We start from the raw sequence: 25,140 nt of genomic DNA on the forward strand, positions 1-25,140 counted from the left end.
AAAAAGAGAGAGGCTGGAAGCACAGTGGTTAGTGTCCAGGCCCTGGAGCCAGGCTGCCTGGGTTCAAATGGAGCCCAGCCTCACAATCTCCAGCTGTGTGACCTTGGATGAGCCACTTCACCTCTCTGGTCCTGCTTCCTCACCTGGGAAATGGGGACCGTGATGGCACCCACCTCCTGGGGCTGCCATAGGGTTTCACAGATTCCCAGGTATACGGCTCCTAGAACAGAGCCTGGAACACAGCACTTACTGAAGGGCTCCATAAGGTCATAAAAGTGGCAGCCCATGCTCTCGTCCTGTGCCTGTTCTGCTTTTTGTGACACTCATCCCTTTCTTCCTTTTTTGAGATGGAGTCTCGCTCTGTCACCCAGGCTGGAGTGCAGTGGCATGATCTCAGCTCACTGCAACCTCTACCACCTCCTGGGTTCAAGTGATTCTCCTGCCTCAGCCTGCTGAGTAGCTGGGATTACAGGCATGTGCCACCACACCTGGCTAATTTTTTGTATTTTAGTAGAGACGGGGTTTCGCTATGTTGGCCAGGCTGGTCTTGAACTCCTGACTTCAAGTGATCCTCCCACCTCGGCCTCCCAAAGTGCTGGGATTACAGGCATGAGCCACCGCACCCGGCTGAGTGTGGCATATCTTCTGTGCATCCTTTATGTGTGTGTATGTTTCCGAGTGTGCATGTGCGTATTTGCATGTGTGTCTGTTTGTAGCGATGTGTGTCTCTGTGCAAATCTCTCCATCCAGGCCCACCCCAAAGGGACTCCGGGGGTCCAGGAACACATTTTTCACGGGGTCCTTCAAAAACCCACACACGTGCCCCTTGGGCCTTGAGCACAGAGCAGCAGTGTACGTGGTTGGGGGTGCCCGAGAGACTCAGAGGTCCAAGGATGGCTCTGGGGAGAGGATGGCAAAGGGGGTGCTTGGATGGCGGAGGGGCTGAGGGGCACTTGGGAGAGGGGACTGGAAGGCAGTGAGCCAAGACGAAGCAGCCCGGGTCTGAAGGAAAGAGCTCACCTGGCCTCTGAAGGAGAAGGGAGGGGGAGGCCCTGAAGATGTGGGTTTCCAGTGGGGAAGGGGACAGAGAGAGACAAGGTCTGAACAAGACAGAGACAGAAAGAATGGCTGGGCGCGGTGGCTCATACCTGTAACCCCAGCACTTTGGGAAGTGGAGGTGGGTGGATCACCTGAGGTCAGGAGTTCAAGACCAGCCAGGCCAACATGGTGAAACTCCGTCTCTACTAAAAATACAAAAAGTAGCCGGGCGTGGTAGCGCATGCCTGTAATCCCAGCTACTCAGGGGGCTGAGGCAGGAGAATCGCTTGAACCCAGGAGGTGGAGGTTGCAGTGAGCTGAGATCCCAGCATTGCACTCCAGCCTGGTGTGGGCAAGAAAGTAAGACTCCCTCTCAAAAAAAAAAAAAAGGTACCAGAGGGAGAGAGACAGAGCCATACAGGGGAGCGATCCACACTCTGCCTTGGTGGTCTCTCTCTGGGGGGTGGAGGGGACAGAGATCTGGAAAACTGAGAACCCCAAGGGACTCACACTGGTTTCTGAGCCTCAGTTTTCCTAGTTACAAAGGACAGCCTCTGCCTGTGATGGGCGCTGACACACGTGGCACAGTTCCCCATGTGTCCCTCGAAATACCTCCACCATCAGCACAATCATCCTACGAGACAGGCACGGCCGCTCTCCCCATTCTCCAGATGTGGAAACCGGGGCCCAGCCAGGTGAAGTCGTAACCCGAGGTGCCACAGCTGTTGCGTTCCAGAGGCGAGATTCAAACCCACGTCCGTCTGGAAGCCTTGGAAGTGAGGGTGTGCATGCCTAACCTGCTCATTTCCCATGGGACAGAGGACATGATCGGACAGCCACAGCTGGTGAAGTGACGCAGGCGTGGCCCTGAGTCTTCATTCTCCCCTGCACACACATCTCTTGCAGGAATTCTGCAGCTCCCTCTAGTTAAGAGGTGGAGTCTTGGCCAGGCCTGGTGGCTCGTTTGTAATCCCAGCACTCTGGGAGGCTCCCAAGTAGCAGAAACCGCAGGCGTGCACCACCATGCCCAAGCAATTCATTTGCTTGCTTCGTAGAGATGGGGTCTCACTATGTTGCCAGGCTGGTCTTGAACTCCTGGCCTTAAGTGATCCACTCGCCTTGGCCTCCCAAAGGGTTGGGATTATAGGCGTGAGCCATCGTGCTTGCAGCCGGCCAATCAGTATTCTTATTCGTGATTTACGAGCTTCAAATTGGTAAGAATTTGAAATCTTGGAATAGACACAAGAACTCCAGTTGGTGGCTCCGTGTTTTTAAGACTTTATCATTAAAAAAAAGAAGCAATTAGAGAAGGGAGGTAGGGGGGACAGGAGGGTGAAGGAATCTCTCCAAAATGTCGGATCCGGGCGACCCTCCTTCCCTGACTGCCCAGCCACCCCGTCCCTTCTCTGTCCTGGCGGCGAGGCCCTAGCCGCCATCTTCTGGGGACCAAGGCCCAGGAGCCCAGCTCGGGTCCCAGGCAGAGGTGAAGGCAGAAGTGGGGCTCAGGGCCTGGAGGCCTTGCCGGTGTCCTTGAGAGCCCTTGGATGGGCACTCAGGCCCCCATGTCCCAGCAGGGCCCTAGGGAGGTAGGCGTTGAGCAGAGGGGCCTTTGGAGGTGGGGTCCTGAAGCTGGAGGACCAGGCGGGAACCAGAGGCAGGTGTGAGGCTGGGGGTCACAGCCGGAGGCTGGGTCTGTGGAGAGGGGAGGAGAGGCCAAGTCAGGAGCGGGCAGGGGGCCTGGCCCCACCCCAGCCCGTCTATGCAGGCCTCATCAGCCCCAGTGTGAGGGGGACACAGAGAGAGTGGCTGGCGGGGAATGGCACAGGGATGTGGGAGGGTCACAGAGAGAAGAGACGCAGTGACGAGAAAGAGGGAGACAGAGAATCAGAGCGGAGGTGAGGGAGGGGGAGACCTACAGACAGAGACAGAGAACAAGGAGAGAGACAGGCAGAGTAGGACAGAGACAGACCTGGAGGGAGTCAGAGAGAACGACATGGGAAGAGAGAGAAGTCATGAAGAAGTAGACGAAATGGAGAGAGAGACAGGAGGCCGGGCGCGGTGACTCATGCCTGTAACCCCAACACTTTGGGAGGCAGAGGCAGGGGGATCGCTTGAGCCCAGGAGTTCGAGACCAGCCTGGGGAACAAAGCGAGATCCCTGTCTCTACAAAAATAAAAATAAAAATTAGCCAGGTATGGTGGCGCACGCCTGTAGTCTCAGCCACTTGGGAGGCTGAGGCCAGAGGATCGCTTAACCCGGGGAGGTCGAGGCTACAGTGAGCCATGATCAGGAGTGGAGAGAAAAGGAGACAGAAAGGAGCAGAGAAAAGAGCCCACTGGGCAGCCAGGCAGTGGGATGAGAAGACCCTTCCATCACTACTGACCCCAAAGGTCCCCTGACACTCACCCCAGACCATCCCTACCCACACTTGGCCATGAAAGAGCTGAGTCGCCCACTGCCCTACCTGGCCTGGATACGCCTGCCCATCTCTCTCCCAGGCTCGGCCTCCAGCACCCGCCTCCATGCATAAGCCCTGTGCAGGCCTCCACTCTCATCCCCAGGGCTTTTCTGCTGGCCCTGAATTCATTAGCCACCTGTCCGGCCGCCTGCCTCAACCCGGTCCAAAGAGAACTTCCTCCTTGTGTGTAGGGGGCTGGGGCTGTCTCACAGCCACGAGATTTCCAAGCTCTCCTGGCCTTGGCACGTGCTATTCCCTCTGCAGATGCTCCTCTCCTGCTTCACTCCTCCCATTCTCCTGGTCTCACCTCCAAAGTCCTCTCCTCCAGGCAGCCCTCCTTGAATCCTCTAGTCTGGGTCAGATGCCCCCTCCTCCAGGAAGCCCTCTCTAAACACCTCCCCCCATCCCAGGTCCAACACCCGCCCCCTGTGAGCTCCTCCAGTTCCTTGGCTTCACCACCCCAGCCCTGCCCATTCTGGGGCATCACCATCTGGGGATGGGTCTGTCCCCTTCACTAGACTTTGTGCCCCATGAGGGCAGGGCTGAGGCTGTCATGGTCACTGTTGTGTCCCCAACATTACTCAGCACAGGGCTGGGCACAGAGGGGCTCAGGGGATGGATGGACAGATGGATGCTAAACTAAGGAGTTAGGACTTTGTCCAGATGGCACTAGGGAGCCACAAATGGTTTAATCCAGAGAGAGTCAAACTCTGATCTGGGCTTTGGAAACTCCAGGCTGCCTCCCCACCCTGGGCCTTTGCACATGCTGTTCCCTCTGCTTTTGTGAGCAGGGTAGACCTGTGCAAGTGACCTCTTCTCTCTGAACCTCAGTCTTCTTATCTATGAAATTAAAATTGTTAATAGTCTCCCCTTTTGGGGTCGTGGTAAGGACTAAATGAGAAGATGCTCTAAAGTGCCGCCATCATACCAGGCCACAGAAGACTCAAGGCCTGGGAAAGTCAAATAATGCCCCCCTTCCACATTACTCCCTACTCTGCCCAGTGGACTCCTATTCATCCTTCAGTGCCCCATCCAGAGGCCACTTCCTCTAGGAAATCTTCCCTGATACCCCAGAGATAGCTGATGACTCCCTCCTATGGGGAAACTATGTTTTATTGTTTGAACTGTTGCACTGGATTGTCACTGGGGTTGCCAACTTCCCCACAAGACCAGAATCTTCTCAAGATCCAGACCCTACCTGAGGCATGTCAGGATGGAGTGAGGGCTCAATTTTTTTTTTTTTTTTTTTTTTTAGATGGAGTCTCACTTTATTGCCCAGGTTGATCTTGGCTCACTGCAACCTCCGCCTCCTGGGTTCAAGTGATTCTCCTGCCTCAGCCTCCAGAGTAGCTGGGGCTATGGGTGCATGCCATCACACCTGGCTAATTTTTGTATTTTTAGTAGAGACAGGGTTTTACCATGTTGGCCAGGCTGGTCTCGAACTTCTGACCTCAGGTGATCCACCTGCCTCAGCCTCCTAAAGTGCTGGGATTACAGGCGTGAGATACCGTGCCCGGCCAAGGGCTCAGTTTATGTTTGGAGATGTATCATAGATGAATGGGTGTATGTAGGTATGGATGGATGGATGGATAGTGGGTGGTGGGTGGGTGGATATATGGATAATGGGATGTGTGGGTGGATGGATGGGTGAGTTGATGGGTAGGTGGGTGGATGCCTGGGTAGGGAGGTGGGTGAATGCACAGATAAATGGGTAGATGTGTGGGTGGTTGGTCAGTGTGGAGGTAGATGGATGAGTGGGTTGGCGAGTGGAGAGATGAATGGAGTGAGTGGGTGAATGTGTGGTCAGATGGGTAATGAGTGGGTAGGTGGGTGGACTAGGTTTGGATGGATGGATTGCAGGTGAATGAGTAACTGAGTAACGGATGGACAAAGATATGGATGGGTGAGTGAGTGGGTAGATGGATGGATAGATGGAGGAGGAGGATGGATGGATGGATGGATGGATGGATGGATGGATGGACGGATGGACGGACAGACAGATGGATGAATATCTTCCCATCAAGCCTCAGAGAACCCACAGTACAGGGACCCAGGCTGACCCACTACTCTGGATGTGCCCACTCTTGGAGTCCTGAGGTCTAATGGAGGTTTGAGAATTGCACAATCCCCAGCCCGTAGACCCTCACACCTCTCCTGCATCAGCCTCTATAGATAATGCCATTCTCCTTCCAAGTTCAAACTCATCCCCACTGATCCTGGAAGACAAAAAAAAAAGGAGGGTAAGTGGGTCTTTCAGAGACACCCCCAGATGCCTCTAAGTCTCCCTCACCCCTTCCTACACCAGGGGATCCCTCTATCAGGATAGACTGAGTCATAAGAAGGTGCTGGCCCTTTAAGAAAAAGTGGAGCCTTCGGAGGTGTTGGGCTTGAAGTCTGGAAGAAGTGAGGTTGTAAGGAAAAGATGGGGGACCAGGAAATCTGCCTTGGCATCACCTGCTTCTCACTAGGCAAGTGACACACTGTATTCCGCTTGAATTGAATCTCAGGTGGGCATCTTTGTTTTACAGGTGGGTCATGGTGCGCAGGGGCGGGGCCTAGCTAAGGGGGCGAGGCTTACCCGGAGGCCGGACGGCCACGTGTGGCTGCGTCTCGGTATAGCCCCCGATGGGCTGGCCCTCCGGGCTGAAGGCTGCACCCTGCCCTGCGAAGGGGGTTCAGAGGTGCAGGCTGAGCCCCAGGAAGCCCGGGACCCGGCTTTGACGCCCTCCTAAGAACCCCAGGCTCTCCGTCCCCGCCTTCCCCCTGTACCTGTGCGGTTGGATTGATCGATCATAGGTTGCACGATGCGTCTCCGGGCGTTAATGAACCTGGGAGGCGGTCATGGAAACGGAGGGGAATGAAAAGAGGGAGTGGGAGAGAGGCCAAGACGAACACAGAGCGGGCCGGAGGACAGCGGCGGGGGAGGCAGAGCGGGGCGAGCAGGGGCAGTGGCTCTGCGGGGCTCGGGGCCTCCGTCAGCACCGCGGACAGCGCCCGGGCTCTCGCCCCGGGCCGGCCCGCGGGCCCTCCTGGGCCACTCACCAGTTGTTGACTTGCAGGATGGTGAGCCCTGTGTCCTGCGCCAGCTGTTTCTTCTGCTCCTCCGAGGGGTACGGGTGCTGCGGCCACCAGCAAGAGTCACTCTGCCTGCCTGGCCGGCCGCAGTCTGAACCCCAAGGTCTGGCCCACCGGGGTCCGGGGGATGGGGAGCCCAGGCCCAGGCAGACGTCTGGGAGAACCGGCGCGTCTGAGCGTCTCTGCGCTCCCCAGGATGGAGACCAAGGGAGCCTCAGGCTTGGGGCAATTACATGCCTGCCAGCCCCCGCCTGTTCCAGCAATTAGAGGTTAATTGGCCAGCTCTGATTAGAGAGACTGTGTTGGGGGAGGGGGCTCCTGTGGCGTGGGGGAGGGGCTTCACTGGCGTCCGGGAGGGAAGCAAAGCCCAGGCCCTCCCTCTCTGAATCTGTCAGAGTCTCTGTGTGGCCCTCTCCCTATCCATTTATTTATTTATTTATTTGAGATGGAGTCTTGCTCTGTCGCCAGGCTGGAATGCAGTGGCGCGATCTCTGCTCACCGCAAACTCCGCCTCCGGGGTTCAAGGGATTCCCCTCCTCAGCCTCCCCAGTAGCTGGGACTACAGGTGCGCGCCACCATGCCCGACTAATTTTTTGTATTTTAGTAGAGATAGGGTTTTACCATGTTGGCCAGGATGGTCTCGATCTCCTGACCTCGTGATCTGCCCGCCTTGGCCTCCCAAAGTGTTGGGATTACAGGCATAAGCCACCGCACCCAGCCCTCCCTATCCATTTCTTTCTTTCTGTTTCTCTCTTTTTTTTAAACAGGGTCTCACTCTGTCACTCAGGCTGGAGTGCAGTGGTGCCTTCATGGCTCACTGCAGCCTCAACCTCCCTGGCTCAAGCAATCCTCCGGCCTCAGCCTCCTGAGTAGCTGGGATCACAGGTGTGTGCCACCATGCCTGGCTAATTTTTTTTTTTAGAGATGGGGTCTTGCTATGTTGCCCAGGCTGGTCTCGAACTCCTGGGCTCAAGCGATCCTCCTGCCATGGCCTCCGAAAGTGCTGGGATTACAGGCATGAGCCACTGTGTCTGGCCCTCCATTTCTCTCTTTGTGGCTCTCACATTCTCTCTCTGACTCACTATCTCTGTGTGTGTGTGTTTCTGTCTGTATCTCTCTCTCTCTCTGGGATTCAGTCCGTCCCTGCCTCCAAGTTTCTGTCTGTCTCTGTCCCTCTGTGACTCGGCCTCTCCCTGTCTCCATCTTGCTCTGACTTGGTCCTCCCCGAATCTCTGTGTCTCTCTGTTTCAGCCTCTTCCTGGCTCTATTTTTCTCCTCTGTCCTGGAAGCAGTATGGTGCGGTGGTTAAGGCCAGACTGCCTGCATTTGAATCCACTTCTGGCTGTGTGACCTTAGGCAAGTCTCCTAACCTCTCTGTTCCTCAGTCTCCTCCTCACCTGCTAAATGGAGATAATAGTAGCCCCTCCCTCCGAGGGTACACTGGGTGGACGGTGGGCAGGTGGATGATTGATGCGCGGGTTAATGGACAGTTTGCGGGGAGGACTTAGTGAGTTAAGTGTCCTGAGCAGCACCTGCTCTCAGGTGACACTCAGTGCTGCTGGCTCCTGTCACAATTCTCCACCTCCATGAGAGTCTCGAAAAATTTCCCACCGTCTGTCTCCCACTTCTGGGTTTCTCTGGGGTTTCGGTCTCTGTGGTCCACCCTTTCCCTCTCTCCATGCCCATCCTGCACCCGGGCAGCAGGGCTCTCACCGAGAGGTGCTGGAACAACCAGGCTCGCATGATGTTGGTGGCCACCTTGGGGAAGATCCCCCTCTTCTTGTTTCGCCGTCGCTCCTGGTCCAAGTCCTCATCTTCTCCACCAGAACTGGGAGAGGCCACGCTGGTGTCCAGCCCGTCTCCTGAGGGAAGGCAGGCATGCTGTGTGTGTGGGTAGTGAAGAGTGGAGGACCAGAGGGCCCCAGAACTCTCCCCCAAGACACCACTCCACACCCCAGCCATCTCTGCCCCTCTACAAGTCTTACTTGCGATCTAACTTCAATCCTCTGGTTGACTCCCATGTTTCCCTTCCACCTCCCAAGATTCTCACCTTGGTCACTGGAGTTGTCCCCACTCTGGGAGGCCAGGCCCCCACTGGATGGACCTGGGGTCCCCAAATGTACAGACCCACTATCCTCATGGTCTCGAATCCACATATTATTCTAGAAAACAAGAGTTAGAAGTTAGTGCCAAGGCGGCCGGGAACAGTGGCTCACGCCTGTAATCCCAGCACTTTGGGAGGCCAAGGCGGGCAGATCACAAGGTCAAGAGATCGAGACCATCATGGCTAACATGGTGAAACCCCGTCTCTACTAAAAATACAAAAAATTAGCCGGGTGTGGTGGCATGCACCTGTAGTCCTAGCTACTCAGGAGGCTGAGGCAGGAGAATTGCTTGAACCCGGGAGGCAGAGGTTGCAGTGAGCCGAGATTGCGCCACTGCACTCCAGCCTGGGTGACAGAGCAAGACTCCGTGTCAAAAAAAAAAAAAAAAGTTAGTGCCAAGGCTTTGGGCATGGACTCTGGAGCTAGGACTCCTGGATGGGCAGCCAGTCCCTGCCTCCTTCCTAGCTGTGTGATCTTGGGCAGGTCACTTCCCCACTCTGAGCCTCCGTTTCCTTAACTGGAAAATGAAGGACAGGACCAGGCACGGTGGCTCACGCCTGTAATGCCAGCACTTTTGGAGGCTGAGGCAGGCAGATCACCTGAGGTCGGGCATTCGAGACCAGCCTGGCCAACATGGTGAAACCCCATCTCTACTAAAAATACAAAAACTAGGCTGGCTTGGGCACGGTGGCTCACACCTATAATCCCAGCACTTTGGGAGGCCGAGGCAGGCGGATCACCTGAGGTCAGGAGTTGAAGACCAGCCTGGCCAACATGGTGAAACTTTGTCTCTACCAAAAATACAAAAATTAGCTGGGCATGATGGTGGGTTCCTGTAATCCCAGCTACTCGGGAGGCTGAGGCGGGAGAATCGCTTGAACCTGGGAGGGGGAGGTTGCAGTGAGCCAAGATTGTGCCACTGCACTCCAGCCTGGCCGGGGCGACAAAGTGAGACTACGTCTCAAAAAAAAAAAAAAAAAAAAGAAAAAGGAAAAGAAGGGCCGGGCGCGATGGCTCATGCCTGTAATCCCATCACTGTGGGAGGCCCAGGCGGGTGGATCACAAGGTCAGGAGATCGAGACCATCCTGGCTAACACGGTGAAACCCCGTCTCTACTAAAAATACAAAAAATTAGCCGGGCGTGGTGGCGGGCGCCTGTAGTCCCAGCTACTCAGGAGGCTGAGGCAGGAGAATGGCATGAACCTGGGAGGCAGAACTTGCAGTGAGCCGAGATCACACCAATGCACTCCAGCCTGGGTGACAGAGTGAGACTCCGTCTCAAAAAAAAGAAAAGGAAAATGAAGGACAATAATAGTCCTGACGGTGTGTGGCCAGTATTCAATGATGAGTTTGTCTACACAGGGGCTCAAACAAGATGACCTTACACAGGTCTATGGCATCTTATCTAAAATCCTTGGGGGCAAGAAGTGTCTCAGGATTCAGAACATTTCACATTTTTATCTTTATTTTTAGTCAGTGTCTCACTCTGTCGCCCAGGCTGGAGTGTAGTTGCATGATCTAGGCTCAATGCAGCCTCTGCCTCCCAGGTTCAAGTGATTCTCATGCCTCAGTCTCCCGAGTAGCTGGGATTACAGGTGCCTGCCACCACGCCTGGCTAATTTTTATATTTTTAGTAGAGACGGCGTTTCACCACATTGGCCAGGCTGGTCTCGAACTCCTGGGCTCAAGTGATCCGCCCACTTCTGCCTCCCAAAGTCTTGGATAACAGGCGTGAGCCACTGCGCCAGGCCCATTTCACATTTCTAGGCAATAAATCAGCGCATACACCACGCAGTTCGCAACCATCCTAGGCAGGGTCTGGGGCACAACCTCGTCATCAAACTCATAAACATTTCCATAGCAACATGGATGAGTATTTAACTAAGTGGAATAAATAAAGGCTATAAATAGCCCCTCATTAGTTCAGGTCAGCTTTTGCTGCCAAATGAGTTTGCACTAAATTTATGGGACAAAATCCAAAACTTTGAAGTTTCAGAGATTCTGGGGTCTCAGAATTGTAGCTAAGGGGGTCTGGGGCTGTATTATCTTTTTCTTTTCTTTTTTTTTTTTTTTTTGAGACGGAGTCTCACCCTGTCCCCCAGGCTGGAGTGCAATGGCATGATCTCAGCTCACTGAAACCTATACCTCCTGGGTTCAGGCGATTCTCCTGCCTCAGCCTCCCGAGTAGCTGGGATTACAGGTGCGTGCCACCATGCCCGGCTAATTTTTTGTATCTCTAGTAGAGATGGGGTTTCACCATGTTGGCCAGGTTGGTCTCAAACTCCTGACCTTGTGATCCACCCCCCTCAGACTCACAAATCGCTGGGATTACAGGCGTGAGCCACCGTGCCCGGCCTTATCTTTTTTTTTTCTTTTGAAGAGACAGAGTCTTGCTCTGTCACCTAGGCTGGAGTGCAGCGGTGCAATCTTAGCTCTCTGCAGCTTCAAACTCCTGGGCTTAAGCAATCCTCCCACCTCAGCCTCCCAAGTAGCTGGAACTACAGTTGCGCCTGGCTAATTTTTCTTATTTTTTGTCGAGATGGGATTTCACAGTTTGTCCAGACTGCTCTCGAACTCCTGGGCTCAAGCAATCCTCCTGCCTCGACTTCCCAAAGTGCTGGGATTACAGGCATGAAGCCACTGCAGCCAGCCTCACAGTTTCTTTATGCAAACTCCAACACACTTTGAGGAACTCAACAATCGGGTAGGATTTACCCTCTACCCGGCTCTGTGCCCCAGGAGGTCAGCTCACCCATATGGACTGCAGTAACAGTTCTTTGTTTTTCAGTTTAAGGTTGGGTTAAATCTGCCAAGTGGTTTTAGATTAACTGTATTCTTCTACCAAAAATCTTAGCCGCTGTCAAGCAATCTGCTCCTCTCTCCAGTTCTGGTGACCACGCCTCCTCCCACCCTTCTTTTTTTTGAGACAGAGTATCACTCTGTCGCCCAGGCTGGAGTGCAGTGGCGAGATCTCGGCTCACTGCAGCTTCCGCCTCCCGGGTTCAAGTGATTCTCCTGCCTCAGCCTCCCAAGTAGATAGGACTACAGGCGCACGACATAACACCCAGCTAATTTGTTGTTGTTTGTTTTTTTGAGACGGAGTCTTGCCCTGTCACCCAGGCTGAAGTGCAATAGCGCGATCTCGACTCACTGCAACCTTCGCCTCCCGGGTTCAAGCAATTCTCCTGCCTCAGCCTCCTGAGTAGCTGGGATCATAGGTGCATGCCACCACGCCCGTCTAATTTTTTGTTTTTTTTATGTTTAGTAGAGACGGGGTTTCACCATGTTGGCCTGGCTGGTCTCAAACTCCTGACCTCGTGATCTGCCCACCTCAGCCTCCCAAAGTGCTGGGATTACAGTCGTGAGCCACTGCACCTGGCCTAAGTTTTGTATTTTTAGTAGAGCCGGGTTTTTGCCATGTTGGCCAGGCTGGTCTTGGACTCCTGACCTCAGATGATCTGCTCACCTCGGCCTCCCAAAGTACTGGGATTACAGGCATGAGCCACTGCACCCAGCCATCACCAGGCTACATTTTCCTTTCTGTGACTGCAGTTTGAAGGTTTGGTTGTCCTGTTTGTGACACTGTTGTTGCGATTCCTGTGCGAGTGGGTATAAGGCTCCAGGACTTGGCCGGCTGCAGTGGCTCATGCCTGTAATCCCAGCACTTTGGGAGGCCGAGGCGGGAGGATCACTTGAAGTCAGGAGTTCGAGGCCAGCCTGGCCAACATGGTGAAACCCCGTCTCTACTGAACAAAAATTAGCCGGGTGTGGTGGTGGGCACCTGTAGTCCCAGCTACTCGGGAGGCTGAGGCAGGGGAATAGCTTGAACCCAGGAGGCAGAGCTTGCAGTGAGCCGAGATCGTGCCACTGCACTCCATTCCGGTCTGGGTGACAAAACGAGACTCCGTCTCAAAAAAAAAAAAAATGTCTCCGGGACTGTGTCTGGGTGGGTCTGGCTGTGGCGTGGTCGTCATAGGAGTGTATCTGAGGTGGTGTGGAGGGGGTGTGCGTGTGCTGTGAAGATGTCATTGCCAGGTGTGTTGACAGTAGGATTGCCTGAGTGTGGCTCTCATGCGACTTCTCAAGGCTTTGCCCCTGTACTCTGTATGGAGCTGTGGCAAGTTGGGATCCACACGGCTGTGCTGTGTGTGTTTGCCGTCTGGTGTCCTAAGTGGATAAAACTGTAGTGAGGCTGCGTCTGAGATGGTGCCACCTTACTGAGTTGCTTTGCTGGGTTTGATCCTTTTCTTTTTTTTTTTGAGATGGAGTCTTGCTCTGTCGCCCAGGCTGGAGTGCAGTGGTGTGATCCTGGCTGACTGCAAGCTCCACCTCCCGGGTTCATGCCATTCTCCTGCCTCAGCCTCCTGAGTAGCTGGGACTACAGGCACCCGCCACCACGCCCAGCTAATTTTTTTTTTTTTTTGTATTTTTAGTAGAGACGGGGTTTCACCGTGTTAGCCAGGATGGTCTCGATCTCCTGACCTCGTGATCCACCCACCTCGGCCTCCCAAAGTGCTGGGATTACAGGCGAGAGCCACCGCACCCGGCCTGGGTTTGATTCTTTGTGGCCGCATCTGAGCCTGTGAGTCTATTTCCAAGTCTGCGTGGATGAGTCTGGGGCCATGTGGCTGTGAGTGGTGTGTGCGTGTGATCTCGGCTGCAGCCCGACTGTGATGTGGCCAGGGTCACGTGTGTGCAAGAGGGCACCGTGGTCATTCCGGGCCCAAGTGTGGTTATATCTGAGTTTGCCGGGCAGTACCTGGGGCTGTTTGGCTCTATGTCCATCTGTGTGGCTGGAGCGGGTGTGTGTATGCAGTGGACACATACTCAATTGAGAATGGCGTGCGGAACCCGGCTGTGTATTCTATGCTGCTGTCGTATGGCTGGGCTGGGGGGCATGTGTGAGTACACAGTGGATGCTACTGTCTGGCTGTGAGCAGAAATGGCTGTTGCTGAGTTGGTGTGGCTGTATGTGGACCTGTGTGGGTGTAGCTGAGTCTGTGGGTGGCATCTGCAGCCGCTGGTGTGCGTGTGTGTGTGCACTGTCGCCCAGCCGCATCCGAGTCTGCGTAGCTGTTGTGTAGTGGGTGTGTGGCTGTGTGCATATGCGTGCCCTGTGATCAGGCTGACTGTGGCTTCGTCCGAGGCTGTGTAGTGCACATGCGCCCTCATGCGGCGTCCAGGCACAGCTGTGGCTGCAGGACGATGCCTGGTGTCCGTCCCGGGCCCACCTGGTCTGGGAGGCTGGGGCAGGAGGCTGGGTAGTCCTCGAAGTCCTCCCTGTAGCCGCCGTCCCGATCCTCGATGACCAGGTCGATGGGCATCTTTCCCTTGAGGCAGGTGATGTAGCGGTGACAGAAGTTGTCGCACAGGTCGTGGACCTGGGGGGGCACCGGGGTACTGGGGGGGGGCCACCCGGGGGGGCAGGGCTGGGGTGCTCAGGGACGGGGGCGGCATTCTGCTTCAACTCCGGTGGGGAGAGAGCTGGAAGGTGGGGGGCAGAGGCGACGAGAGGGGGTGGGATGACAGGGGCAAGTGAGGGTGTGGGGAGGTGAGACGCGCTCACCTTCTCCAGCTCCAGCAGGTGGAACCGCAGCACTTGGATGGCCTGGATCATCTGAAAACGCAGGCGGGAGGTGGGGGGAGACAGAGGGAATTGGGGGAGGGAGCAGGGAGGAAGAAGGAAGAGGAAGAGAAGGAGGAAGAGGAGACACAGAGAAACAGAAAGAGTGAGACAAAATGACAGGGACAGGGAGATGCAGCAAAGAGAGACAAAGACACCAGGTGCAAGGGGGAAAGAGAGAACAGAGATGCAGCCCAGAATTAAGGAAAGAGCGGATGTTAGATTGAGAGAAGCAAGAGACGAAAAAGGGCCCATCACAAGGGGGGAGAGCTAAGGTGAGCCGAGCCGTGCCGACTGGCATTCCCACCCTCCGCCTGTTGGCCCCCAGCTCCAGGCCCCACCCACCTGCAAGCTACATTTCCCAGAACACTTGCCAAAGGGTTTGGCCAGTAGGAAGCCCTGGCAAGAGCTTGGGGAGCAAAGGATGGGAGAAGCTGGGTATTTCTCCCTCCTTTCTTCTCTCTCTCTCTCTTTTTTTTTTTTTGATATGGAGTCTTGCTCTGTTGCCCAGGCTGGAATGCAGTGGTGTGATCTTGGCTCACTGCAACCTCTGCCTCCCAGGTTCAAGCGATTCTCCTGCCTCAGCCTCCTGAGTAGCTGGGACTACAGGTGTGCACCACTGTGCCCAGCTAATTTTTGTATTTTTAGTAGAGACAGGGTTTCATCATTTGGCCAGGCTGGTCTCGAACTCCTGACCTCAGGTGATCCGCTTGCCTCAGCCTCCCAAAGTGCTGGGATTACAGGCGTAAGCCACCATGCCTGGCCTCTTCTCTTTCTCTCTCTCTCTTTCTCTCTCTCTCTCTCTCCCCTTTCCTCCCTCCCTTCCTCTCTCTCTTTCTTTCTTTTTTTTTTTTTAAGAGATGGAGTCTCGCCTTGTTGCCCAGGCTAGAGTGCAGTGGCAGGATCTCAGCTCACTGCAACCTCTGCCTTTCAGGTTCAAGCAATTCTGCCTCAGCCTCCCGAGTAGCTGGGACTACAGGCGAGTGCCACCACGCCCAGCTAATTTTTGTATTTTTAGTAGAGAAGTGGTTTCACCAGGTTGGCCAGGCTGGTCTCGAACTCCTGACCTTGTGATCCGCCTGCCTCAGCCTCGCAAAGTGCTGGGATTACAAGCATGAGCCACCGCACCCGGCCCTCTTTTTCTTTCTTTCTCTCTCTTTCTCTAGCTATCTATGAGAGACAGGGTCTCGCCCTGCTGCCCAGGCTGGTATGCAGTGGAGCTGATCAAGGATCACTACAGCCTCGACCTCTTGGGGCTCAAGCGATCCTCCCGCCTCAGCCTCCAAAGCAGCTGAGACCACAGGTGCACGCCACCACACCCCGCTAATTAAATGTTTTTGTAGAGGTGGGGTCTCGCTACGTTGCCCAGGCTGGTCTCGATCCCTGGCCTCAAGCTATCTCCTGGCCTTGGCCTCCCAAAGTGCTGGCATTACAGGCGTGAGCTGCCGCACCCAGCCTCCTCTCCTTGGGCAGCAGTCCCTGCGCTCACTTTGGCATAGGTGCTGATCTTCTGACGGATGGAACATCAGACACTTTTTGAGCCCTATTCTGTGCCAGGTGCTGTTCCACGCACTTGAACCGCATTCACTCATTAAATCCCCACAGCAGCCCTCCAAGACAGACATTACTACCAGCCACACTTCACAGACGGGACACCAAGGCACGGAGATGCAGAGTGACTTGCCCTGGGTCACAGAGCTGGTGAGTGGCAGAGCTGGGATTTGAACTCGGGCCATGGGTCCCGTTCTCAGACTCTAGGCTGTACCACACGGCACGTAGGCAATAATCATGACGGTTTGGGAACATGGACCAGGTGGCCTTCTCTCTGCACCCCCCCTACCAACCCCAGGGATGGGGCATCAGGGAAGGAGACCCCTTGGAGGAGGGGGTGTGGGGGAGGGCTCGGGTCTCACCAGATTGTCCAGTTCTGGGTTGGAGGAGAAGAGGGGCCTCTCAGAGCGAACCTGGGAGGGAAGAGAGAGGCCGGCAGGGGGATATCCCGCCTTCCACCCACCCCTCCTCGCTGGCTCTCTGATTCGGTGTGTGGTGGGTGGGAGGTGCCCACCTGCTTGGCAAAGGCAGCGATGTCCTCATTGAAGGAATCAGAGGAGCAGACGTCACCTCCATGGGGTGTCCCCAGCCCAGCTCCGGCCCCATCACGGGGAGAGCATGTAGCCAGTTCACATTTCTCAAAGACCAGGGCCAAGAGGGGGAAGAGCGGGTGTCTGGGGAGGCAGGAAAGGAGAGAGGTTGAGGGAGAGGCCGGGGGGTGGATGGAGGGGCTGCCAAGATGCAGAACAGCTGGGAGGGGACAAGAGACCCAGAGAGGAAAGGAGACAGAGGCTCGTACACAGAGAGAGACAGAAGCAGACCCAGGGAGCAAAGAAGCAGAAAGACAGAGAGAGAGAGACAGGAGCCTGAGACCCGGCCCCACTCACCCATAGATCTCATCCTTCTCCCTCTTCAGGCCGTCGCTGTCCAAGCCTGGGGGCAGGGGCTGGGGAGGCCGGTGCGGGCCATAGGGCCCTGGTACTGCGGTCACTGCCTCTGGGAAGCCAGCCAGGGCTGCGGGGCCATCCACGATGCCTGGGTAGTGCGGCAGCTCATCATACTGGGGGAAGGTGAGAAGAGAAGGGCGGAGCCCCAGGGAGGGGTCAGCACCCCGAGACTCAGCTGAGGAGCTTCTCTATCCTGGAACCCAGGAGATGCCCTTCTGTGTCCCAGAAACCTGCCTGTGGTCCCCAGGTGTCTGAGCCCCCACGCTTTAAGCCCTCCAGGTCCCCTGGAGCTGCCTCGGTGGGGAGTGAGGACCCCGTCCAGGCAGAGATTCCTGACATGCGGGCAGGAGGACCCAGAGGGAGAGACGGCAGGGTCTGGCTGGGAGGGAAAAGAGATGGAGAAAGTGGCCTGAGAAGACGATGACAGAGACAGAGAGAGAGACAGACAGAGAGGGAGATCCATGGACACCTCCTGTAGGAACCGCGCTTTGTTGTACACAAAGTACACATACGAAGCCTCCCTGTCTTCTATTTCATTTCACAGTTGGCAGATAAGCACATCAGAGTAGGTCTCAACAACATGTCACACTCCACTCGCCACGTGAATCTACCACACATGTAGACACAGCCATACACACCAACCCACGTGCACACTCATGTGTCAGTCACACCCAAATCCCACCCCCCACACGCACACATGCACACACACATGTACACAGCCCAACACCAGGCACAAGAATGAATGCATGATTGAGACATTTGGCACATGGATGAATGAATGAATGAGGCATTTAGCACAGGGCCTGGCTCATGCTGTGAGCACTTGTTGCCGGAGAGGGTCACTCCGCGCCACCATACAGACACGATTGCGCACCCAAGAGAAACACCATTATGGGGTAGGACGACCGCGTCCTGTCGTCACAGAACCATGCACCTGGGAAGCCAGGGGCACCTTCCTCTCATCAGGTCAAATCCCTTCCTCAGTGATGAAGACACGGAGGCTCAAAGAGGCAGCAGGACTCGCACGGGAAGAGGCTAGAACGTTCCTGCCTCCGACCCTCGCCTGGCTGGGCACCCTGGTTCTGCGTGTCCCACTCTTTCCCTCTCCCTCTTCTCCTAACTTCTCCTGTGCCCTGAAGTTGAATCCAACTGCTCCCCGCTGCTCAAGGCACTCTCACCAAAAGCAGTCCTCACAGCCTACCCGGAACCCCCAAAGCGGGCGCGCGCCTCCTCCCCTGTCTTCTATCCCCGTTCCCATCCCCAGGGAGACAGGCTCCGTGGGGCCAGCAGCCTGGTGAGACCACCTCTCCCACCCCTGTCCCACTCCTAGCCCTGGAGAGGCAGGGGCGGCTTGGAACAAAAGTAGAGCGAAGGGAAGGACGGAGGAGAGCAGAAAAAAAGGGGGACGGTGAGGTGCGGGCGGCTGAGATGGAGGAGGAAGCCCAGGAACAGAGAGAGACTGCGGGTGCGGGAGGGCAGAGAGAGGGGGATAGAGAGGCAGAAAGAGGGGGGAGACCCAGGCAGAGAGAGGGAGATAGAAAGGCAGAAAGAGGGGGGAGACCAGGGACAGAGAGAGGGGGACAGAGAGGCAGAAAGGAGGAGGAGAGTGGGGCAGACAGAGGGGGCAGAGAGGCAGGGAGAGACTCGGGGCAGGGAGAAGGAGAAGCTAAACGGTGGGGAGGAGGCGAGGCCGAGGGCCAGGAAGAGGAGACACTTGGGGGCAGAGAGGGGGCACACAGGGACTGGGAGACCCAGGGGCGGAGGGAGGGGCAGAGAGAGAGCGAGGTGGTGGAGAGGACGGATGGGCTAATGGGGGCCAGCGCCGGAGAGGGGGGGATGCAGGGACAGGGGGTGCGGAAGCGGCCGGGACGCGGGGTCCCCGCCCTGAGACCTACCCTCCGGGCCATGGGCTGAGGCCGGCGGCAGCTCCTGGGTCCCTCCAGAGCCTGGCCGCGGGGGAGGGCGCAGCCCGGGGCCGCAGCCCCTGACGGCCCGCGGTGTCGACGCCAGGGGGTGGGCAGGAGGCCGGGCGCGCGCCCCCCCACCCCCGCCGCCGTCAGCGGCAGGCGCCGGGCCGGGTGGGGACTCCGCGCATGGACCCCGGCCCCCGCCCCCAGCGGGGGTCACGGCCAGGAGCGCATCGCCGCCGGGGCGGGGGCAGCAGGCGCAGGCGGGGCGCCCGAGGCCCCCTCCTCTGGGCCCCCCCGTCCCTTCCCCGGCTCTGGAGGGAATCGAACCGTCCCGAGACGGACACACCGGGGACCGAAGGGGGCGGAGGGCGGCCCGGGGCGACGGAGGGTCCGGCGGCGGCTCAGGGGTGCTGGCAGCCGCGCTCCCCGTTCCCGGTCTCTCCCTCTCTGTGGTCACATCCGGAAGTTCCACGGCGGAGATGCTTAACCCACTGTCCGCCGAAGCGAGCGGACGGGCGGGGCGGGGCGGGGCGGGGCTGGAGCGGCGGGTCCCCTCCCTCCCCTCCCCTCCCCTCCCCTCCCCTCCCCATCCGCGCCGCGCCCCGCCCCGCCCCGCCCGGGCCCGCGGCCTCTCCCGGCGGCTTTTGTATCGGAGTCTCCCTGAGACTCGTCCTCCTCGGCCCCCGCCCCTCCCGCCGCGCTCGCTCCGGGTCGCTCTCCCCCACCCCGCTCGGGGTCTCCCTCTCCCCCTGCCGGCAGCCACCCGCCTCTGTCTGTCTCTCTCACCCCCTCCTCTCTCTCCTCTTCTCTCTCTCTCTCTCCCCCTCTCTCTCTCCCCCCACCCTGTCTCTTTTCTTTCTCATTTTCTCTGTTTTTTCTGTTTCTTCTCCCACCTCTTCCCGCCTCTCTCTCCCTGTTTCTCTGTCTCTCCCTCAACCCCCAACCTCTCTCCCTGTTTTTCTCTCTCCCTGCTTACCTCTCTCTCCTGTCTCTCCCCCCTCTCTCTCTCCCTCTGTTTCTCTCTCTCCTCTCTCTCTCCCCTCCACCTCCCATTTTATCTGTTTCTCTCCCCCTCACCTCTCTCCCTCTGTCTCTCTCCCCCCTCACCTCTCTCTCCCTCTGTTTCTCTCTTTCTCCCTTTCCCCACCTCTCTCCTATGGGACAGGATCAGAGGAGAGGACAGGAGGCCGGAAGGAAGCCAGAGCTTAGATTTTAGCTTCTCTTCTTGCCCTCACCCCTTTCCCTCCCTCCTCTGGGAGACAGGGGCCCCTGTGCCTGCGCCTATGTGTGTGTGTGCTTGCATGTGTGTGTGTATTGTGTGTGGTGTGTATGTGCCTTGTGTGGTGTGTTTTGTGTGTGTAGTGTATTTTGTATGTGTGGTGTGTGGTGTCTGTGTGGTGTGTGTGTGTGTGGTGTGTGTGTATGTGGTGTGTGTGGCGTATATGTTGTGTGTGCACGTGTGTGTGTGCGTGGTGTCTGTTTTGTGTGTGTCGTGTGTTTTGTATGTGTGGTGTACTTGTTTTGTGTGTGTGGTGTGTGCATGTGTGGGGTGTGTGTTTGGTGTATGTTTTGTGTGGTGTGTAGTGTGTTTTGTGTGGTGTGTGTTTTGTGTGGTGTGTGTGGTGTGTGTTTTGTGTGTGTGGTGTGTGTGTGCGTACCTGTGTTGTGTGTGTGAGTACCTGTGTGTGCGTACCTGTGTTGTGTGTGTGTACCTGTGTGTACGCATACCTGTGTGGTGTGCGATTTTTTTTGTGTGTGTGGTGTGTGTATTTTGTGTGTGTGGTGTGTGTTTTGCATGTGTGGTGTGTATGGTGTGTGTGTGGTGTGTGTGTGCGTAACTGTGGTATGTGTGGTGTGTTTGTGTGTGGTGTGTGTTTGTGTGTGGTGTGTGTGTGGTGTGTGTTTGTGTGTGGTGTGTGTAGTGTTTTTGTGTGTGTGTCATGTGTGGTGTATGTGGCATGTGTGTGTGGCATGTGTGCGTACCTGTGTGGGGTGTGTGTGGTATGTGATGTGTGTGTTACTGTGTGGTGTGTTTTGTGTGCGTGGTGTGTGTGGTGTGCGTGTGTGGTGTATGTGTGGTGTGTGCGTACCTGTGTGGTGTGTGTTGTATGTGGTGTGTGTTTTTTGTGTATGGTGTGTGTGTGGGGTGTCGTGTGTGTTTTGTGTGTGTGGTGTATGTGTGGTGTGTGCGTACCTGTGCGGTGTGTGTTGTATGTGGTGTGTGTTTTTTGTGTATGGTGTGTGTGTGGGGTGTGGTGTGTGTTTTGTGTGTGTGGTGTGTGTGTGGTGTGTGCATACCTGTGTGGTGTGCGTGTGGTGTGTGGTGTGTTTTTTGTGTGTGGTGTGTGGGATGTGTGGTGTGTGTGTGTGCTTACCTGTGTGGTGTGCGTGTGGTGTATGATGTGTGTGTTTTTGTGTGTGGTGTGTGTGTGTACCTGTGTGGTGTGTGTGTTTTGTTTGTGTGGTGTGTAGGAGTTACTGCGCGTGTTGTTTCTGTCTCTGGATGTGGTGGGTACTGGAGGCCCCTCTGCCGTCTTGGGCCCCTGTCTTGAGCCTGTGGCCCCCTCAGCTGCTCACAAGGAGTCCGTGGGACCTGCAGTCTGTGGGGTAAACCCTGGGCCCCCACACAAGGTGTTGGAGGGCAGGTCCGGGGCTTTCATCGGATTCCTAAGGCGAACTTTCAACCTGGCGTTCTGAGATCAAGAAAAAGATTCATGCAACAGCAACTTCTTGAGCACCTACTATGTGCCAGGTGGTGTTCTGGGGACTAGCAGGGAACAAAAGGCAAACTTCTTGGTCTTATGGCTCTCACTTTTCCCTGGGGATGGGGTAGGGAAGGGAGGGTAGTCGAGTAAATGGATGCATAAATATTAACTAGTGCCTGGAGCTGGCCCATGCTCCGAAACAAAGCTGTGTAAGAACGGTGGGGGGAGGGCGGCTTCTGTAGACTGGACAGGGACAGCCCTCAGAGGAGGCGACATCTGAGCCGTGCACACACCAGGGAAGAGCATTCCAGGCAGGGGGAATCGCAGGTGCAAAGACTGGAAAGGTCGGGGGAGCAGAAGGTGCTTGGTGTGTCCAGAAAACATCTAAGAGGCTATCGAGGGAGGGGGCGAGGGGTCTGGGGGAGACCCTTGGATTCATTCTCCCCATGGCATCTTTTACATTGGGGTCTTTCATCCCTGGTGTCTTCAGCTTCCCGCGGGGGTGTACAGGTGGCTGTCAGGAGACCTGTGAACCCAGGGGAAAGTTCCCTGGGAAATTGTGGACTGGGTGCTTCTGTGTTTTTCCCCCAGGGAAGTGGCCCATAGCCTTTATCCCATTCCCACAGAGGGATACTTGACCCCCACAAAATCCTGAAACGTCACCCCAGAGGAATAGTGCCAAAGAAAAATGGGACAGAGATCCAGAGACAAGGGGACAGGGATGCGGGGAGGGGAGGACAAGGACCCTGGTGGGGGTGGGGGTACAGAGATGTAGAGACAGAGGGGGACAGATCCAGAGAGAGAGGGGGACAGACCTAGAGAGAGGGGTCAGACCCAGAGAGAGAGGGATACAGACCCAGAGACAGAGGGAAATAGAGACCCCGGGAGAGGGCTGGAGGCAGCTCTAAGGACGTAGTTCAGAACTTTCATCAACAGCGCTACCTCTGCTGCCACCTGCTTCTCCGCCCTCCTGTCTTGTGGAAATTAAACAGAACCACCAAGGAGCGGGATAGGGGATGAGCCAGAGTGAGCCTGCAGAGCTACAGCACGAGGGATTGGGGTTAGGGCAGCAGCAGCACTTCCGGTGGGAGTCGGGGAGGGGCAGGCTGTGGAGGGAGGAGAGGAAGAGACCGCGGCCCTGGTGCCCCCAGGCCCTTCCTCTCCTACCCAGGGCTGGGGTTCCTGCTCCGGGTTTCTCAGTCTCCCTCTCTCCCAGTCTCTCTCTCCTTGTCTCTCTCTCTCTCCGCTTCTCCCGTCCTTTCTCTCCTCTGGCTCTCTGTTCTCCGAGCCCCCTGGACACACCACGGACCCCCTCCCTGGCCATCTCCAGGGGTCACGTGGGAATCTGGAGTCTGGTCCCACTGTAGGCTCTCCCCTCTCTGAGGCTCGATTCCCCCTCTGCAGGATGGGCAGTGCGCTGGGGGCGGCGGGGTGGGCTGTGGATAATGGAAAAACAGTTAAGCTAGAGGGTGCCAGGACTCAGGGTCTTGGCTGAGTCTGGGGGTCCCCATGCCGGCGGGCTCTGCCCCCGTGGCTGTCCTGCGGTGAGGCTGGCCGTTTAAGGCAGTCCGAGGGGAAGGGTCTGGAGGCCTTGCCTTTCCTCAAGGCCGGCGCACCCCAGATAGGGGTTTTGGAGCAGAAAATTAATTTAAATCACTTTTTAATTAAAGACACAAAGCCCTTTGGTCTGCTCCACCCCCACCTCACCCTCAGCCAAGACTTGGGGTGAGGGATGCAAGGGTTAGGAGTCTCTGGCTCTATTTGCTTTTTTAGGGGGTGGTGCATGCTAAGGTCCCCTTAGCCCAGGCTGATTCTAAAACCTAGAGGAGCAAGTGCGGCCTCATCTGACGGCCAGTGGTGGGGGGCGTGGACAGAGCAGGAAGGGAGGGAGGGGGCACCTGGGATGGGGATGGGGCCTAACTGGAGTGGGGAGGGAGGTAACTCCAGTGACGGTGTGATTCAGAGAGAGAGAGAGACAGAGACAGACGGGGGTGGGAGGAGAGAGAGAGAGAGAGGTGCAGACAGAGTGAGACAGACAGGAGGGGGAGGGAGTGGGGGACAGGAGCTCCAATAGAGACCCTGGAGTCGTCCCTGCCACCCCCAAAACAAGAGCAGGGGGCTTGGACTCTGAAGCATAAATCTTTCTAATTAAAGAAAGAGACGAGATGTTGGGAGGGGAGAAATAAGTGTGTGGGAGAGAAATTGATTGGGGGAGGATGGAGGATGCCGGCGGGGGACGGAGGGAGCAGGGGGGAGGCTCCGGCTTTCTGAGGCTCTTCCTCCAGTCTTTCCCTCTGTCCGTCCATCCGTCTGTCCGTCTCTGTCTCTCACGCTCTCTCTCTCTCTGTCTCACACACACACACACACACTCTCTCTCTCTCTCTCTTCCTGGCTGTCTCCCTTAAATAGTCCTGGGACCCTTCTGTTCCCAGGGGGAGGGAGCAGGTGGCGGCCAGGCCTGGTGCTGGAGGGGGGGTGCCTGTGTCACTGCGTCGCGGCTGCCTGTCGGCTCTTCGAGGGTGTGCTGGGGCCTCCCTGTGACAGTGTCTGGAAGCGTCTTCCCTGCCCGGCTGAGTGGCTCCCTGGGTGGCGTCAGAGTGACCCCAGCTCCCAGCCTGCAGGGGTCTCCGCCCTCTAGCCCTGTCCTGCACCTGTTTTACAGACGGGAAGCGTGGAGCCCTCTATGAGTAGATCTGGGGGACCTCATGGGTCTCCCCAGCACGGGCTGGGCGATCTCTCAGCGGACTGGCCCCTCAGTGCCCCAACCTGAGCACCGACCACTGGGGCTATGCCCACCAGGCAGCCACGTCCCCCGGGGATCTGCAGCGGTCCCCAGGATCCCCTCTGAAAGCCTGCAGGAGCAGACCGAATGAGCGAGGATCCACCTTGGGTTCCTCCTGTCCTCTCTCTCGGGCCTGCTAGCCTCCTGCCTCGGTTTCCCTCTTTATCAATCGCTCTGTGTCTGTCTCTCTCCTTCTGGGGGCCCAGGTGTGCTTCCTCCTCCTCATTCCAGGCTCTCTCTGAGAATCTGTGTCTCTGCTCAGGAGGGTGGGGGAAGAAGGGACCCTAAAAGACAGGCCGTCTCTGTCTCCATCTCCGCCTGGGCTATGTCTGTCTGTCTGTCACCTGGGCTGTGTCTGTCTGTCTGTCTCCTGGCTTTTTTTTTTTTCTTGTATCTCTGTGTCTCTTTGTCTGGATGTCTTCTCTGCCTCATCTTTCTTATCTCTCTTTCTCTCCATCTTTCTCGGTCTCTCTCTCCAGGGGCCTCTGTCTCTTCTCCCTCCTTCCTCTCCCTCTCTCCGCCTCCCTGTCCCCCCCACCGTATCCTCCCTGGGCTTCTGTCTCCCTGGCTGCCTCCCCTCTCCTCCACCCGGGCCCTTCATAAATACATCACCCCCTTCCCGTCCTCCCGCTGCCTGGCCCAGCTCCAGGAGAAGGAAACATTTATCTTGGTGGGGGCGCCCACCCCCGCGCCCGCCCCTCCGCCCGCCGGCCACGCCATCCATCACCCGAGCCCAGACTCCTGTGGCTCATTCGTCACCGGCCCTGACAAATGCCTGCCGCCCCCTTCCCCTCCCGCCCCACCAAGCAATCATACCATTAGCCACGGCTCAGCGGTGGCGGGAAGGACCCGGCCTGACCCGGGCGGGGGGCGGGGCACAGGCTGCGGCTGCCACCGAGACCCCTCTCTCCCCCTTTTCCTTCCCTTTCTATCTCTCCTCGCCCTC

The 25,140-nt window shown here is 56.8% G+C and overlaps 1 protein-coding gene across 14 annotated transcripts; it reads right to left on the minus strand.

Annotated features, from left to right (window-relative positions):
- Window positions 1–2,300: 2,300 nt before the first annotated feature.
- Window positions 2,301–25,140, minus strand: MEIS3 (Meis homeobox 3). 14 transcript variants are annotated; one of them, XR_010110905.1, is made up of 13 exons: window positions 25,011–25,140; window positions 16,738–16,910; window positions 16,365–16,524; window positions 16,213–16,263; window positions 14,243–14,293; window positions 13,908–14,057; window positions 8,622–8,733; window positions 8,285–8,433; window positions 6,539–6,822; window positions 6,266–6,324; window positions 6,075–6,158; window positions 5,557–5,712; window positions 2,301–2,730 (listed from the first exon to the last, which is right to left on the minus strand). XR_010110905.1 is itself a non-coding variant. In XM_055103484.3 (13 exons), the coding sequence occupies exons 1-12, from the start codon at window positions 25,011–25,013 to the stop codon at window positions 5,663–5,665; spliced, it is 1,206 nt and encodes a 401-aa protein (XP_054959459.2). In that variant the 5' UTR covers window positions 25,014–25,140; the 3' UTR covers window positions 2,301–2,730; window positions 5,646–5,662. The 14 variants fall into 14 exon arrangements, 10 of the variants coding, with proteins under 10 accessions (XP_054959459.2, XP_063456508.1, XP_063456507.1 ...); XR_008622067.3 differs by having other exon boundaries at window positions 6,539–6,615; window positions 25,011–25,035; XR_008622068.2 differs by lacking the exon at window positions 25,011–25,140 and adding an exon at window positions 18,693–19,237.

This window comes from Pan paniscus, chromosome 20 (genome assembly GCF_029289425.2).
Source record: "Pan paniscus chromosome 20, NHGRI_mPanPan1-v2.0_pri, whole genome shotgun sequence".
NCBI classification, from domain to species: Eukaryota; Metazoa; Chordata; class Mammalia; order Primates; family Hominidae; genus Pan; species Pan paniscus.